The 17,312-nt window shown below is 45.4% G+C and overlaps 1 protein-coding gene across 1 annotated transcript in view; it reads right to left on the bottom strand.

Annotated features, from left to right (window-relative positions):
- Positions 1 to 11,435: 11,435 nt before the first annotated feature.
- LOC140189316 (1-phosphatidylinositol 4,5-bisphosphate phosphodiesterase delta-1-like) overlaps positions 11,436 to 17,312 on the bottom strand; it is a 48,108-nt gene continuing 42,231 nt past the window's right edge. Inside the window, exons 18-20 of the mRNA XM_072246068.1 lie at positions 16,652 to 16,787; positions 13,758 to 13,907; positions 11,436 to 11,518 (exon numbers count right to left, since the gene is read on the bottom strand). Of these exons, the coding sequence (XP_072102169.1) occupies positions 11,436 to 11,518; positions 13,758 to 13,907; positions 16,652 to 16,787 (369 nt within the window). The remainder of the gene's footprint in view (positions 11,519 to 13,757; positions 13,908 to 16,651; positions 16,788 to 17,312) is intronic.

The raw sequence follows: 17,312 nt of genomic DNA, 5'->3' as shown, positions 1-17,312 counted from the left end.
TACCCTTACTACAGGGAGGTTATACTGTATCCAAAGGCAAGATTACTTCCCTCTTCATCCTCCATAGCACGTTTAGTTGCCAATACCCACTAGTTGAGCGGTGAGTCCCTCCTCCCTACCAAGGGGAAGATACTTCCAGCTAACATAGCAGATTAAATACAATTTATTTATTTTTAGTGATACATGCTTAAATCCAGTCAAAATTCTTAAAGCACATTTCAAACTCGGAATTTTCCAAATTACAATTTCTCAAACAAAGGATTCCAAAACACAGACACAATTCCAATAAGCTGAAAAGATATAAGCTGTCTTTTAACTTCAGACTGATTATTGCTTGCTATTTACATTATGAACTGAAGACTGGCTACTGTTTATGACAAGAACCTCAACAAAGCATATTGGTTGAAATTTTAACTTCATTTACTCAAAAACAAATCTTTGATCGCTGCAAGTGTCAGCTGCTTTGCTAGAAAGCTGAGCTTGACAAAAAGGACCCCTGGTTCTGCACAGTGAATATCCATCATACGGTTGATAAGAAAAGTGGAACCTTTCTTCAACAGGAAGAAGGTTGTGTACTTAAGTTTTAGGAAGCAATGATCATAGAGGGTTCTTAAGAGTTACAAGGTTGCCAGGGAGGAGCTTAAGAGGAGACTTGGGAGGCGTATGAAGGAGTTGGTGAGTAGGATTAAGGAAAACCCCAAGGTGTTCTACACAAAGATGGCTAGTGTGAGGGTAGGACTGATCAAGCATAAAAGAAGAAACCTGCGTGGAGTCAGAGAAGGTAGGGAGGTCCTAAATAAATACATGTACCTTGTTTCAGTATTCACCAGTGAATGGGAACTTGACAAATGTCAGGTCAGCATAAATCTATCTTCTGCAGTGGTTAGCCTGGTCTTGTTGCTATAAGTTGGCTGGCCAGCAACATCTCTCACTTTAGCCCAGTTCTGGCAATAACTCTGTACCAGTTGGTCTTCTGATGGAACCCTAACCTCCATTTCTTGTTCTGGGAACAGTAGCGGACAATGCCGAAATTGGCATTTGAAAGGGGCTATCCTGACAGATGCATGCGGAAGTGTGTTATGTGTAAGCTGCACCCATATCAGGTTGTTACTCCACATGGTAGGCTAGACATCTGAGTGTTGCCCCTGTCTGTCCATTGGTCTGTGGATGGAACCTGGATGACAGACTAGCAGAGGCCCCAATAAGCTCAAAAAAGCCTTCCAAAGCCTAGAAACAAATTGGAGGTTGCGATCAGAGACAATGAGCTGGTGGAAGATGTGCTGTAACATGAGCTTGATGGTCTTTGAAGCTGCTGGTAGTTTTGGAAGGGGTATAAAGTGGCAGTCTTTGGAGAATCAGTCTATAACCACCATGGTCACTCTATTAGCCAAGATGCCAGAAGATCAGTGACAGATATGTGGGACCAAGGGTGCTTAGCAATGGGGAGCAGACATTGAAGTTATAATATGCTCAGAGTTCTTTATTTTGTGTGAATGCTAAAATATATTCCCAGACATCTTTAGTTACACCTGGCTACCAGTAAAATCTCTTGATGAACTCTAGGGTATGAGCCACTCCTGACTGCCCAGCTGGCTTCGAAGCTTGTCCCTGGTTGAACACCTCCAAATGAACAGGTTTGGAATAAAGATACATCTGGGAGGACTATTACTTGGGTCTGCCCCATGTAGCTCTTATGATCAACACAGAATCAAGTCTATGTTTCATCAGATGGGTTCCTCCACTCTCGAGCTTGGAATTATATTTGAAGGGTTCTCTTCCCCATTAGGTGCTTTGAACTGCTAAGAGAGGGTGTCTGGTTTTTTGATTTTTTTTTGGATCCTAGGTGGTTAGTAATAAGGAGGTTGAACATATTAAAGGATAGGGAGAATAGGGTCCAACATTCCTGCTTGGAATTCAGTCTTTTTGCATCTGGAGATAAGATAGATTTTTTGTGGTCAGCCCATACCACAAACAGATGTGTGGACCTCTCCAACCAGTACCTCCACTCATCCAGTGCCAGTTGAACGGACAGCAATTCCCAATTCCTAATGTCGTAGTTTGTCTCTGCGGGAGAAAGATGTCTTGAGTAGAAGGCATAAGGATCCAGTTTGTGATCTAAGGTGGGTTGTTGAGACAAGATTATCCCTCCTCCCATGTCTGATGCATCAGCCTCCACCTCAAAAGGTAAGTGCGGATCCAGTTGAACTAGGATAGGTGGAGTTGTGAATGTTTGTTTTATCTGCACAAAAGCCACCTTGGCCTCTGGGGTTCAGTGGAAGGTCCCAGTAGATGTTTTGGTGAGGTTGAGTGGTGCTGCTACTAAACTGAAATTGTAGATGGACCGCCTATAAAGTTGGTAAAATCTAAAAACCGCTGGAGTTGTTTCACAGAGGTGTGCTGCGGTCAGTTCCGCACTGCCTGGGTCTTATTGGGGTCCATTTGTAAGTTGCTGATTCCCAATGCAATAGTTTACCTCTGTGGGAGAAAGGACTCTTGAGTACAAGGCTCAGTGATGCAGTTTGTGGTCTGAGGCAGGTCATTGGGACAAAACGCCCCTACTCCCATGAATGATGCATTGACCAGTTTCATGAAAAGCAAGTCCGAGTCCAGTAGAATGAAGATAGGTGCAGACGTGAACTTTTCACTCCACAAAAGCCCCCTCAGCCTCTGGGGTCCAGCAGAAGGACCCAGTAGATTTCTTGTTATTGTTGGTGAGTGGTGCCGCCACTAAAATGAAATTGTGGATGGACCACCTGTAAGAATTGGCAAAACCTAGAAGCCACTGGTATTGTTCATAGAGGTGGATTGCAGCCAACTATGAATAGACGAGGTTTTATCAGGATCCATTTGTAGCTTCCTATTAAATACAACAAACCCTCGGAAGGAGACTAGATTCATGAAATTTGCTCTTCTTGTGTTTGATGAAAAGTTGATTCTTGAAAAATACGTGCTGGACATGTTCTTGAGTGGGGATCATGATAAAATGAGTATATGTCGAGGTAGGCAAAGATGAAGTGGTGTAGCACCTCCTGGAGCATATAACTGAAGAAGGCTTAAAATGCCCCTGGACCTTTTGCCAACCTGAAAGGCACGGCCCAGTATTCATCGTGGCCCGTAGGTGTGTTGAGTGCCACTTGTATTCATCTCATTCACTAATCCAGATTAGATTGAAGTTGCTATGGAGGTTCAATTAGGTAAATATTCTCGCTCCCTGGAGAATCTCAGAGGCTTTGTTCATGAGAGAGAGAGAGAGAGAGTGTACAGTGATCTCATTTAGTCTCTTGTAGTCTATGCAGGGACTTAGTCCAATATCCTCCTTGGTGATGAAGTAAAACGCATCCCTTGCAGGAGATGTGAACAGTTAAATAAACCCAGATGCCAAAGCTTCTTGGATGTAGTCCTCCATTGCTTCTCTCTTTGGAGCTGATAGAGAGTAGAATCTTCCCAGAGAAGAACAAGTACCCAGCAGCAGATCAAAGGCACAGTCATAGTCCTGGTGAGGAGGTACAGTGATGGCCTTTTTCTTGCTGAAGATCTCTGGAAATACTCTAGACGTATCAGATTCACTGGGTACAGAGGCTCAACAAGTAATTTGGGAGGTAGGTATGTCAGAGGTTGTTCCACTTTAGAGGCTTTCTTTTTTCACTTTTTTTTTCTGGCCCAGAATGATGCCAGTAGTCCCATTGACTTTCAGGTTGTGGGATGTCAGTCGAGGATGACCCAGAATGAATGGTATTTCTGGGGAGAGAATGAGATGGAGCTGGATTGATTTCACAAACTGACCAATCTTGAGCTTGATCATGGATATTTGGTGGTTGATCTGTCCCGGCACCAAAGATCACCCATCCAGGGCTGTGGCAACAAGCTACTGGTTGAGATGCAAAACGGGGATTTTTAATCTCCTAGCCAGACTGAGGTCCAAAAAGTTTCCCATTCCACTGGAGTCAATAGAGGCATCTGAGGAGTGATTTAGGCCTCCCCATGAACCAGGGGTGAGGCTAGCAACTGTCAGTCCTCCCTACATAAGACAGTTCCAGAAGTTTGCCGGAAACTTGGGACAAAAGGTCTGATAATGTCTGGCCATTTCCACAGTCAATGCAGCACCTCTCCCCCCTCTCTCTTTTGACTTGAGAGATCCTGGTCCAGTCTGTTTGCTTAGGCTCCTTGGAGGCTGAGATTGGTAGCTGTCAAGGAGGAGTCCTAGCCTGGGGAATAGGAGAGGACGGAAAATGCTCGGGGCAAAGTCTCCTTCATCTATCCCTTTTCCTTTCCATCAATTGGTTATAGTGTTGATTCGCCAGATCTGTAAGACTCCCTAGATCCTCCACTGGGTCTTGGGCTGCAAGGACATTGTGTTTCAGAATCAGGCTTATTATGAAGGACATAGAGGTGAAATTACTCTGAATTATGATATAAATAAAGAGTACAAAATTAAGAAAGGCTGTGCTGATGTTGGAGAGGGTACAGAGAAGATTCACTAGAATGATTCCAGGAATGAGAGGGTTAACATATGAGGAACGTCTGTCCGCTCTTGGACTGTATTCCTTGGAGTTTAGAAGAATGAGGGGGGACCTCTTAGAAACATTTCGAATGTGGAAAGGTATGGACAGAGTGGGTGTGGCAAAATTGTTTCCCATGGTGGGGGAGTCTAGTACGAGAGGGCATGACTTAAGGATTGAAGGGCGCTCATTCAGAACAGAGATGCAAAGAATTTTTTTTTAGCCAGAGGGTGGTGAATCTATGCAATTTGTTGCCACAGGTGGCAGTGGAGGTCAAATCATTGGGTGTATTTAAGGCAGAGATTGATAGGTATCTGAGTAGCCAGGGCATCAAAGGTTATGGTAAGAAGGCGGGGGAGTGGGACTAAATGGGAGAATGGATCAGCTCTTGATAAAATGGAGGAGCAGACTTGATGGGCGGAATGGCTGACTTCTGCTCCTTTGTCTTATGGTCTTATGGTCTAAATGATTGTTCATGGGTTCATGGACCGTTCAGAAATTTGAAGGTCAAGAGGAAGAAGCAGTTTCTGAGTTGTTGAATGCGGTTTGCAGGCTACTGAAGCTCCTCCCTGACGGTAGGAATGAGAAGAGGGCATTTCCTGGATGGTTTTCCTGAGGCACTATCGCCTGAAACATAGAAAACATGGAAACGTAAGTTGATACAAATGACACATTTCAATGTGTGTATTGATGTTGTGATGTCGATGCGATAAATGACAAATGAAGCTAATCATTTAATTTCGCACAACTGCCGATGCTTTCCATGCACCCACCACTCTCTGTGTAAACATTTTATATCTGACATACCCCTATGCAGTACCTTCCTCCAATCACCTTCAAAAACTGCCCCCTCGTATTAGCCATTTCTGCACTCTGGTTATCCACTCGATCAGTTTACCTCATATTATTCTGCATTGTTTTTGTGTACATTGTTTCAGTGTAATGATTTGAGCCGTATCAGCAGTATCAAAAACAAACCTTTCACTGTATCTTGGTCCATGTGACAATAATAAACCAATACCAGTACCATAGAGTTGCTTCCCGCCAGTGGGCACACATGAGGCCTGGGTCCCCATCAACGAGGAGGAATTGTGTGGACATCATTTGAGAAACAGAGTGCTCCATTACTGTCCCCTTGCCGTAGACAGAAGCATGGTCTCTATCCCATGATGTGGTGTTTGATTCCAGGTCACTCCACCCTGTTCCTGAGGAGTCATTGCAGCACAGAACAGAAGAAGGTCATGGTGCAACACATGAAATCTATCCTGGGGGACAAGATGCTCTACAATACCTTGATCGGGAAGATGCCCTCACCTGAGGTAAGGAGCGGAGTGGGCTTTATTCAGACAACAGGCACCAACCGGACAGGACCCTGCTGATAAGTACATTTCTGTGGACCTTGTAACATCTGCCATCTCCCCATCCACCAAGATCATGTTGTGTCCGATTGGGAATCCTGTGGATGTACACTCGAGCTCTGCTGAGGATGGTCTCGGTCTGATACCCTTGCCTGGGCTGTTGAAGGTGGAGCACATCCCACCAACACTAGAAACGATGCAGAAATACTACTCATTGCTCCTGAGATGGTAAGTCTATCTGAAGAAGGAAATGTTTTACAGGCTGGGGGAATGTGTAGATTCAGCAATGGCGTGTCAGGAGGCTTCAAAACCAGATCCAGGTTGACTTGTCACACCTACGTTGAAATACATAGTGAAATGCAGTTTGTGTTCACAGCCAACACACCCAAGGATGTGCTGGGGCAGCCCACAGATGAAGTCACACATTGCAGAGCCAACATACCTGCAGTGTGTCCGGAAACCTCATTAAAACAACAGAGAACACAACAAAATAGAATAGATCGATTGACAAAACAACAGCAGCAAAACAAACCCTTCCCTCATTCTGTCCACACACACACACCCATCCATCTCTAGTGTTCGGCATCCAGTGGACTTGAACTTGCAGACATGGAGCCTTTGCTGACTCAATCTTATAGAGGGGTATAAAGTCATGAGAGGTATAGAATGGGTCACTGCCGACACACCTTCTGTTTCCCTGTTTTGAGGAATCAAGAACTACAGGACATAGGGGAGAGGAAAGAGATTTAATAGGAACCTGACGGGGAAACCTTTTCACTCAGGGTGTCGTCATTACATGGAATGAGCCACCAGGTGAGGAGGTGAATACACGAGCAACATTTAAATGATACTTGGCAGCTATATGGACAGGAAAGGTCCCGAAGGATATAGGCAAAACACTGGCAAGTAAATCTAAATGAGAATCTTCGTCAGCATGCATGAGTTGGGCTGAAAGGCCTGTTACCGTGCTGTATGACCCTATGCTCACTGATTGGTTGCTTCTTGGCGTGAATGTCCAGATGGTAAATTAACTAGCAGATGAAATTGATGAGAACAAGGAGGACTTGTATAGACATGAGGCTGCTGAAATGGAGGAAGGATGTAAGTAAGCAGAAGCTTAAAGAAAAGGTGGGTCCCCTCTTCCTTCCTTCCTTCCAGTCCTGGTCAATTCATTCAGTCTCTCTCTTCCTTATTCATTCACCCAGTGACCCCACATTTTCTGACTTGCTCCATCATCCCCTCACTCACTCCCCCTCATTCAATTCCTCCCTCACTGACTGCCTCCACACTCACTTATTCTCCCTTTCTTCACATATTCACTATCTCCCTCCTTCCTCTCAGCTTCACTCCCTCTTACTCACTTGCTCACTCACCTCACCCATGCTAGCTCACTCCCTCATTCAACCTCTCCCCCTTCCGCACTCTCCTCTCATTCATTCACTCCCTCCCTCCTTCAGTCATTTAGATTCAGATTCCTTTATTTACCACATGTACAGAGAAACGTGGAGTGAAATGTGTTGGGTTCTGGTGTCCAATCCCAGTGTCCTCTGGAATGTGTCCCGATACATCCTCACTGGAATGCGTGGGTTTACTCTGGGCCCTCCAGTCACATGTCACTGGCTGGAGAACAAACATTTTAGGTTGGCATGAAGCTTTTGTGTTAATATCCCTGTCATACTTTCCAAAAGGAAACTTTTGAAAGAGGCAATTTGCTGCCTTCAACAGTCAGGGCATTGAGTTTGGGAGGTGGGATGTTTTATTAAAGATGAGCGTATTAGTCACATGTACATTGAAGGATACAGTAAAATGTCACGTTTTGCATCAAATGAAATCAGCAAAGATTTTGCAGGGCAGACCACAAATGTTATCACACTTCCAGTGCCAGCATAGAATGCCCACAGCTTATTAACCCTGATCTGTACTTGTATCTTTGGAATGTGAGAGGAACACTTACATGGAGTTCTGCATAGGTATGTTCCATTGAGGCAGAGAAAGGGTGGTAGAGTTAAAGAACCATGGTGTACAAAGTACATAGAAAATCTCGTTAAGAAGAAAAGAAAAGCTTACAACAGGTTCAAGAAACTAGGTACAGTTAGAGCTCTGGGAAATTACGAAGTTGCTAGGAAGGAGTTTAAGAATGGAATTGGGAGAGCCAGAAGGGACCAAGAGAAGGCCTTGTTGAGCAGGACTAAGGAAAAGTATGTGAAGAGCAAGAGGATGAGCCATGTGAGAATAGGACCAATCAGGTGCGATAGTGGAAACGTGCTTGGAGTCAGAGGAGGTAGCAGAGGTACTTAATGGATATTTTGCTTCAGTATTCACCGGTGAAAAAGACCTTGGTAATTGTGGGGACGATTTACAGCAGGCTGAAATGCTTGAACATGTAGACATTAAGAAAGCGGACGTGCTGGAACTTTTGAAAAGCATTAAGTTACATAAGTCACCGGGACCAGATGAGATATACCCCAGACTACTGTAGGAAGCGAGGGAGGAGATTGCTGAACCTCTTGCAAGGATATTTGCATCATCAGTAGGGACGGGAGAAGTATTGGAGGATTGAAGGGTTGCAAATGTTGTTCCCTTGTTCAAGAAAGCAGTAGAGATAACCCAGGAATTTATAGACCAGTGAATCTGACCAGTGTTCGGCAAGATGTTGGAGAAGATCCTGAGAGGCAGGATTTATGAGCATTTGGAGAGGGATAATCTGATTAACGATAGCATGGCTTTGTCAAGGGCAGGTCGTGCCTTATGAGCCTGATTGAATTCTTTGAGGATGTAACAAAACACATTGATGAAGGTAGGGCAGTGGATGTAGTTTATATGGATTTCATTAAGGCATTTTAAAAGGTTCCCCAGGCAAAGCACTTTCACAAAGGAAGGAGGCATGGGCTGTAAGGAGACCTTGCCTTGTGGATCCAGAATTGGCTTTCCCACAGAAGGCAAAGGGTGGTTGTAGATGGTTCGTATTCTGCCTGGAGGTCGGTGACCAGTGGTGTTCCGCAGGGATTTCTTCTGGGACCGTCTGCTTTGTGATTCTTATAAATGAGCTGGATGAAGAAGTAGAAGGGTAGGTAACTAAGTTTGCTGATGACACAAAAGTTGGGAGTGTTGTGGATCGTCTGGAGGGTTATCAGAGGTTACAGCAGGACATCAATAGGATGCAGAACTAGGCTGATAAGTGGTAGATGGACTTCAACTCAGATAAGTGTGAAATGGTTCATTTTGGTAGGTCCAATTTGAAGACAGAATATAAAATAAATGGTAAGGCTCTTGGCAGTGTGGAGGATCTGAGAGATCTTGGGGTCTGTGTCAATAGGACACTCAAAGCTGCTATGCAGGTTGACTGTGTGCTAAGGATGCGTTTGGTGTGTTGGCATTCATCAACCGTGGGCTTCAGTTCAAGAGCCATGAGGTAATATTACGGCTATATAAGACCTTGGTTAGACCCCACTTGGAGTACTGTGTTCAGTTCTGGTCACCTCACTACAGAAAGGATGTGGATACATCAGAGAGAGTGCAGAGGAGACTTACAAGGATGTTGCCTGGATTGGAGGGCGTACCTTACGAGAATAGGTTGAGTGTACTTGGCCTTTTCACCTTGGAGCGACGGAGGATGAGAAGCACTCTGATAGAGGTGTATAAAATGATGAGGGGCACTGCTGGTGTGGAGAGCCAGAGGCTTTTTCCCAGGGCTGAAATGGCTAACACAAGTGGGCATAGTTTTAAGGTGCTTGGAAATAGGTACCCAGGGTATGTCAGGGGTAACTGTTTCACACAGAGAGTCGTGGGCGTGTGGAATGCACTGCTGGGGATGGTGGTGTAAGCGGATACAATAGGGTCTTTTAAGAGCCTCGCAGATAGGTACATGGAGCTCCGGAAAATAGAGGGTTATGCACGAGGGAAATTCAAGGAAGTCTCTGGAGTAGGTTACATGGTTGGCACAACATCGTGGGCCAAAGGGCTTGTAATGTGCTGTAAATTACTCTGTTCTATGAAACTGTTTTAAGTTGGCATGACGTTTTTGTGTTAATATCCATGCCGCACTTTCCAGAAACTTTTGAAAGAGGCAATTTGCCTTCATCAGTCAGGGCATTGAGTTGAGGAGGTGGGATGTTTTATTGAAGATGAGCGTATTAGTCACATGTACATTGAAGGATACAGTAAAATGTCACGTTTTGCATCAAATGAAATAGCAAAGATTTTGCAGTGCAGACCACAAATGTTATCACACTTCCAGTGCCAGCATAGAATGCCCACAGCTTATTAACCCTAACCCGTACGTTTATCTTTGGAATGTGAGAGGAAACATTTGTATGGAGTTCTGCATAGGTATGTTCTATTGAGGCAGAGAAAGGGTGGTAGAGTTAAAGAACCATGGTGTACAAAGTATGTAGAAAATCTTGTTAAGAAGAAAAGCCTACGGCAGATTCTTACTCTTGCGAGTACAGGGAAGAGTTATCAGAAGTTCCGTATGTATAAACCCTTTCACTTCTGGGATCATTCCTGTGTACCACATCTGGACCCTCACAAATGCCTTCATGTCCTGGCTCAGATCAGGGGCCCCAGACTGTTCACAATACTTCAAATGCGGTCTGACCAATGCCTTATGAATTCTCTGCATTACATCCTAGACCTCTCCTCTCAAAATGAGTACTAACATTGCATTTGACTTCCATCCCACTGCCAGAGCGCAATAGCTCGGTGAGAACTAACTCAGTCCCATACAGACAGGGAGGGTGATTATTACACATCTCCGATACGTTCAGGGTGGCACCCAAACGAACAACTGTATAACTTGAGCTAAAATGTGGCAATAAATGAACTTGGAACATCTCACCGTAATTTTATTGAACATGCACACCACAAATGCATTTTAAAAACGAGCAATAAGTAGCGTTGGATGTTGTTTACTTGGATTTTCAGAACACCTTTGAAATGGTGCTGCATGGACTGCTCAACAAGGTATATTACAGCAAAAATACCAGCATAAGCAGATGGACAGAAGGCACAGTAGGAATGAAGGGAGTCTTTTTCTGATGGGCTGCCGGTGACTGGTGGTGTTGGAACCACTTCTTACAGGGTACATCTTTCTTGACATGTGCTGACTGGAAGAATGCACAATCCTCAAGCTGCGATGTACGCCAGTGCTCCGCACAATTACAAAATAAACATTCCCATTTTAACCTCCCTATATCACTATCTCCCAAAGAAGACAAGGATAAGTGGTGAGTGTGGTAAAATTATTTTTAATTAACATGTGGAGAGTATCTCACAATGTTCGCCATCGATCAGCTCCTGACTTGGTGAGTAATCCCTTCTCTGTCCGCTGACCAGTGTTAAATGTGAACACATGCGGATAATGGAAAGGTCAGGAAGTACATTTGAGAACTCCATTCTCAGGCCCCAGAACCTTCTCTCTGTTTCACCCTCCCCCCTCCCACTTCCCTGTTCTTTGTTTCAATCTACCCCAACCCAAGCCAGCTGTCCCTCTGTCCTTCTCCAGCTGCTCAAGGGGACTCTCTGTTCCAGCTCCTGGTGAGTCAGGAATCCCAGCGGAGGAGATCATGGCGGTGAGGATTCAGTCGATCCTGATGTTGACGAAGAGAGAGGCTGCGGGCAGGGGGTCGCCGTTTGCTGACAGAAGGTGGATGTGGCGGTACCCTGAGAATAGAACAGAGAGAGGGGTAATCACATATTAACCCAAACGCCCAACATCCTTGGAGTTTTGAGTAGATTTGGCACTCCCAATAACCCTGTCCACCATCTCAACAGTGAACTATTTCTTGTTTACTTGTGCTGTACACCACATGCACTTTCAACTACATTTTATTAACTCATTTGTGTTAATACTTTGGTTTCTGTGCTACGTGTCTGATGTGTTCTGTGGGTGCACCACGGTGCAAAGGAACATTGTTTAATTTGTCAGATGAGAATAAATTTGAACTGGAGCTTTTACCTCCAATTCTCCCTTTCTTACACCCCGTTCCCTTTCCCATTTTATTGTCATTCCATTGGGACATGGGCTCAGAGCTGTGCTGGCTGTTCCACCATTACAAGCATTGCATTGCTTGCTGGTGCACAGATTCTGCCGTCAGCATTAGAAATATGTCCCTTGCTGCCTCACTGGGGATGGTGGCATTGATCAGAAATGTGGGACTGCCTCAGTCATCAAAGACAGATATGGAGGCCCCACCCTCTCCTCCCTGGCTCGATGTGGAACTAATATCCTAAGCCAGATATGAAGGACCCACATTCTCCTCTCCGGCCAGATGTAAGACCAATTCCTTCAACCGGATATTTCTTATTGTTTTATTTAGTCAGGGATACGATCTGAAATAGGCTCTTCCATCCCACCAAGCTGTGTCGACGAGAAACCTTACCCTCATCCCAGGAATAATTAGCCTACTAACCGTGACGTCTTTAGATTGTGTGAGCAAGCTAGAGCACCCAGAGGAATCTCATGCACACCTGAGAAGTACATACGTCTCGGCATCCGTTAGTCTCGTGAGACCATGGATTTGCGCCTTGGAAGGTTTCCAGGGCGCAGGCCTGGGCAAGGTTGTATGGAAGACCAGCAGTTTCCCATGCTGCAGGTCTCCCCTCTCCACACCACCGACGTTGTCCAAGGGAAAGGCACTGGGGCCGATGCAGCTTGGTGCCGGTGTCGTCGCAGAGCAATGTGTGGTTAAGTGCCTTGCTCAAAGACACAACATGCCACCTCAGTTGAGGCTCGAATTAGCGACTACACACTTTCTTAGAGAGGACGCCAGTACTGAACCTCAAACTCTGAAGCTCTAAGCTGGAATAGCTAAATTACATGATGTCCATCTTTTTCTCCTTGGTGAAACGTGGAATGCTCCTGCTCACTGGGACAGTGCCCTAGGTCCTGGTAGAGGAGCTTGGGATGCGACTGAAAGAGGTGGACTGGGAAGCAGGGGGTGAGGAAGAGCTGTTGGATCAAGGTTGGTAGGACCCAGAGAGGGAACCGGAGCATTACTGGGGTTACATACGTGGTTAGGATGGGGTTAGAACACGTCACCCAGGATCAGCATCGCCACAGTTGGCCATGTCCTACTACTAGTCGTCTCACTCACACCAGAGCAAGTATAACCTTGTGGCCTTGGTGGTGGGGTCACAGCCCACCTGCACATTGACACCCTTGTCAGAACTACTTGTTGATCTCAGGGCCATTTGGCCTATCATGGCTGATTTATTAAACCTCTCAACCCCACTCTCCTGCCCGTAACTTATGTTGCACTGATTAATCAAGAACCCAACAACACCGGTTTAAATCACCTCATGACCTGGCCTCCACAGCCATCTGATGAATGAATTCCACAGATTCACCACCCTCTGGCGGACAAAATTCATCCTCAGCTCTGTCCCACTATTCTGAGAATGGACCCTTTGCTGCTAGACTGTCCAACTATAGGGAATATCCTCTCCACATCCACTCGATCTAGTCCTTCAAGATTCAATAGGTTTCTCAGTCTTCGAAACTCCAGTGAGTACAGGCCCAGAACCATTAAAAATTAACCACTGAATGCCAGAGATCATTCTTATTCTTGTGACTCACGTCTGGACGCTCTGCAATTCCAGCACATTTTCTCTTGGCTGAAGGGCCCATAACTGCTCACAATACACAAGTGTGGTCTGACAAACAACTTACAAAGCCTCTGTATCACATCCTTGTTCTTATATTCTTGTCCTCTTGAAATGAGCTTTAACAGCAGGCTTCTCTGGCTGAGGGAGAGTGAAGGATGGGACAAAGCACACAACCCCACTTCTGGAGAAGGGGTGGGTCTCAGTGAACCAGATCTGGCTCTCTCACCGCCCAAACTCTCCACACTCTTCCCTCCACTCCTTCCAGTTTTAAGGGGGTGGGGTCTTGATACAATACCTTGCTGTAAGCTGGTGAATGGTAGTGTGAACTGTCCGATGAAGTCATTCCTCGAGGAGCCGGGAAAGTCCTGAGCCAAGAAACGAACAAAGGCCAGCTCGGGCACGCACACGTCGAACTGAAAGCATATGTTCCACATGGGGTTGAAACCTGAAACAGTGAAGGGGAGGATGGGTCAGACACAATGCCAACACTAATACCTCCAGCATGAACATGGGTTCAAATCCAAACAACACTGGCTCAGAAACAATATTGTAAGTATGAACACAGTCATTTCCACGTGTTGATCTCAGTAGTTTCAAAAGATGCTGCTATCCAGAGCAATACACACAAAATGCTGGAGGAACTCAGCAGGTCTGGCAGCATCTATGAAAGAGAATCAACAGTCAATATTTCAGGCTGAGACCATTTATCAGGACTGTAAAGGAATGGGGAAGATGGCAGAATAATAAAGTAGTGGGAGGGGAAGTTGATAGACAGGAGGGGTTGAAGTAAGAAGCTGGGAGACGATAGGTGGAAAAGGCAGGAGGAGTCTGACGAGGAGAGGAGAGGAGACCTTGGCAGAGGAGGAGAAAGTAGGGACACCGGGGAGGGAGGGATATGCAGGAGGGGAGAAGAGGGAAAAGACCAGAGTGCGAAATTGAAGAAAAGGGAAGGAAGAGGGGAAGAAAGTTCCAGAACTTGGAGAAATCAATGTTCGTGGCATTAGATTGGAAGCTACATAAAAGGAATAAGAGGTGCTGCTCCACAAACCTGAAAGTGGCGTCGTCATGGCAGAAATCAAAGCTGTCAAGAGTGAGTTTTTTTGGGGTATGTGATTTGTTTACACTTAAATGACTTTGGCCACCAGTCTATTTGACAATGCGCTTCCTAAAAATGTGTGAAGACCAGATGCTGTAGTTTCAAAGACAGTATTACCTATACATTATTGTCTATAGCTTTTTAAGTAGCGATTGCCTTTGTGTTTAGCATATAAATATCGAGCCCACATTGAGCTAGCAGACCTTTCTGCGGAAAGCGTCTCTGTCTGTAAGGTGCCTGCTGTACCTTGTTGTGTTGAGTAAAGAAGCTGCTTTGTGTCTAGCAGTGACTCTGTCTCTCTGGTGATTTCATCCACCCCACAACAGCCATGGAACAACATGTTGGAATAGGAATTAATATTGTTGGTCACTGATGAATTCTGCTTTTTGTGGATAGAGCAGAGGTACTCGACCAAACAGTGCCCCCAATCTACAATAGATTTCACCAAGCTGGAGAAGGCTGCATCAAGAGGGCTGGTAACAGCAGGTGAACACAACAGCTTCACGGGTGGTGTTGCTTCACCCGGAAGGGCTGTTTGAGGCCCAGAATGAAGGTGAGCGAGGAGGTGAACGGGCAGGTGTAGCACCTCAGCTGTTTGCAGGAATAAATGCCTGGAGGAGATTCATGGGGAGCAACACAGAGCATAGAACAGTACAGCACAGGAACAAGCCATTCAGCCCACAGTGTTGTGTTGTGTTGAACCAAGTAAAAAGCAAATCAGAAACACCCAACCACCGATCCCTTCTACCTACACAATTTCCATATCCTTCCATGCATGTGCCTATCTGGAGGTCTGTTAAAAGCCTCTAACAATTTGTCTTTACCAGCATACCAGGCAGCACATTCCAGGAATCCACGGTTCACTCAGTAGGAAAACTTGCTGCTCACACCCCCCTTGAACCTACCCCCTCTCACATTCACTGCATGCCTTCCAGTATTAGACATTTCAACCCTAGGAAACATGCACTCTTTCCACTCTGCCTATGCCTATCATAATCTCGTAAGCCTCTATCAGAAATTCCCTCAGCCTCTGCAGAGAAAATAACAAAAGCTTATCCAGCCTCTTGTGACCGCACATGCCCTCTAAACCAGGCAGGATCCTGAGAAAAGTCTTCTGCACCCTCTCCAAAGTCTCAGAGGTCATGGCACAGATCCCTATGGAACTCCACAAATTTCAGGCCTCCTGCTCCAATAAACCCCTTCAATCACAACACTCTGTCTTCCATGTGCAAGCCAGTTTTGAATCCAAACAGCCAATTCATCATGACCCCATGCATCTTAATTTCTGATTAGCCTCCAATGAGGGAATTTGTCAAACACCTCTCTAAAATCCATGTGGACAAGATCCATAGCCCTACTCTCATGAATCTGTCTTGATATCTTGTCAAAAAACTCAATTAACTTGGTAAGGCATGATCTGCTATGCACAAGACCATGCTGGCTCTCCCTCCTTGGACATGGGTCTTTCTGCTATGCAATAGGAGAGGTGAGAAGACAGAATGTGTTGGAAAGCCACACGGCCACAATGACAATATGCAAACTCCCATCAAGTTTCTGCTATCAAGGCTGATTTACATTTCCACTCAATCCCGTTCTCCTGCCTTTTACCCGTAACCTTTGCATTTACTGTACCTGTCAAACTCTGCTTTAAATATAACTTAGCAACTTGGCCTAAACAACTATCTGTGGTCATGAATTCCACAGATTCACCACCCCCTGGTGAAAGAAATTCCACCCAATCTGTCTTCTATAGTCATATCTCTATCCTGAGGCTGCACTCTCCAGTCATCATCTTCACGCTCACTCTATCCAGGCCTTTAAATATTTGATAGCTTCCCCAATTTGAGATTCCCCCTCATTATTCTAAACTCCAATGAGTACAGGCCTAGAACCACCAAACGCTTCTCATATGTTAACTCCTGACTTCCTGGGAGCATGCTGGTGAGCCTCCTCTGGACCTTCTCCAAGACCAGTACATCCTTTCTTAGATATGGGGCCCACTACTACTTCGACTCCAAAGATCTGAAAAAAGTTGGACCTGGACCCACCAACTACCATTCACCCCCGCCATGCTGGAATGACTCCAAACTTACCATTGTTGGAAACATGTGGCGTCACTTTCTGATCATTGTCGTCTTTGACTCCAAAAACCTGCACCTTCACAAGTGGGTCCACCACCGAGTCGGGTTTCGCCTTGTTTGTCTTGGGGAGTTGCTGGGCAGAGAGGACCTGTGGAGAGGCGAGGACATGATGTGAGAGCCGACTGGTGCAACAGTAACTTAATGTATTTGATGACTGGATGATATTAACAATCGGGGAACACAGAGTACAGGACAGTTAAGTCCCTTCAGCCCACGATGCTGTGCTGACCTTTTAAAGAAGATTTAGCATTATTTGTCACGTGTACATCAAACACACAGTGAAATGTGTTGTCTGTGTCAACAATCGACAGACCAAGTGCAGTCTGGGGCGGACCGTAAACGTTGCCATGTTTCTGATGCCAACTTAGCATGCATACAACTTAGGAATCATAAGCCAAACATCTTTGGAAGGTCGGAGGAAATCCATGTGGTCATGGGGAGAATGTACAAAGTCCTCAGAGACGGTGGCTGGAATTAGAACCCAATCTTACAGCTAGCACTGTAAAATGCTATGTTAATCGTTACATCACTATACTGGACAACCTCCCTTAATTAACTCGAAATGAAATGCTAACTAATCTCCTCTGCCTGCACATCATCCCTATCTTTCCAT

Source organism: Mobula birostris, chromosome 1 (assembly GCF_030028105.1).
Source record: "Mobula birostris isolate sMobBir1 chromosome 1, sMobBir1.hap1, whole genome shotgun sequence".
Lineage (NCBI taxonomy): Eukaryota > Metazoa > Chordata > Chondrichthyes > Myliobatiformes > Myliobatidae > Mobula > Mobula birostris.
The sequence above is the reverse complement of the archived record's forward strand: the minus strand, read 5'-3'. Positions and strand labels throughout refer to the sequence as shown.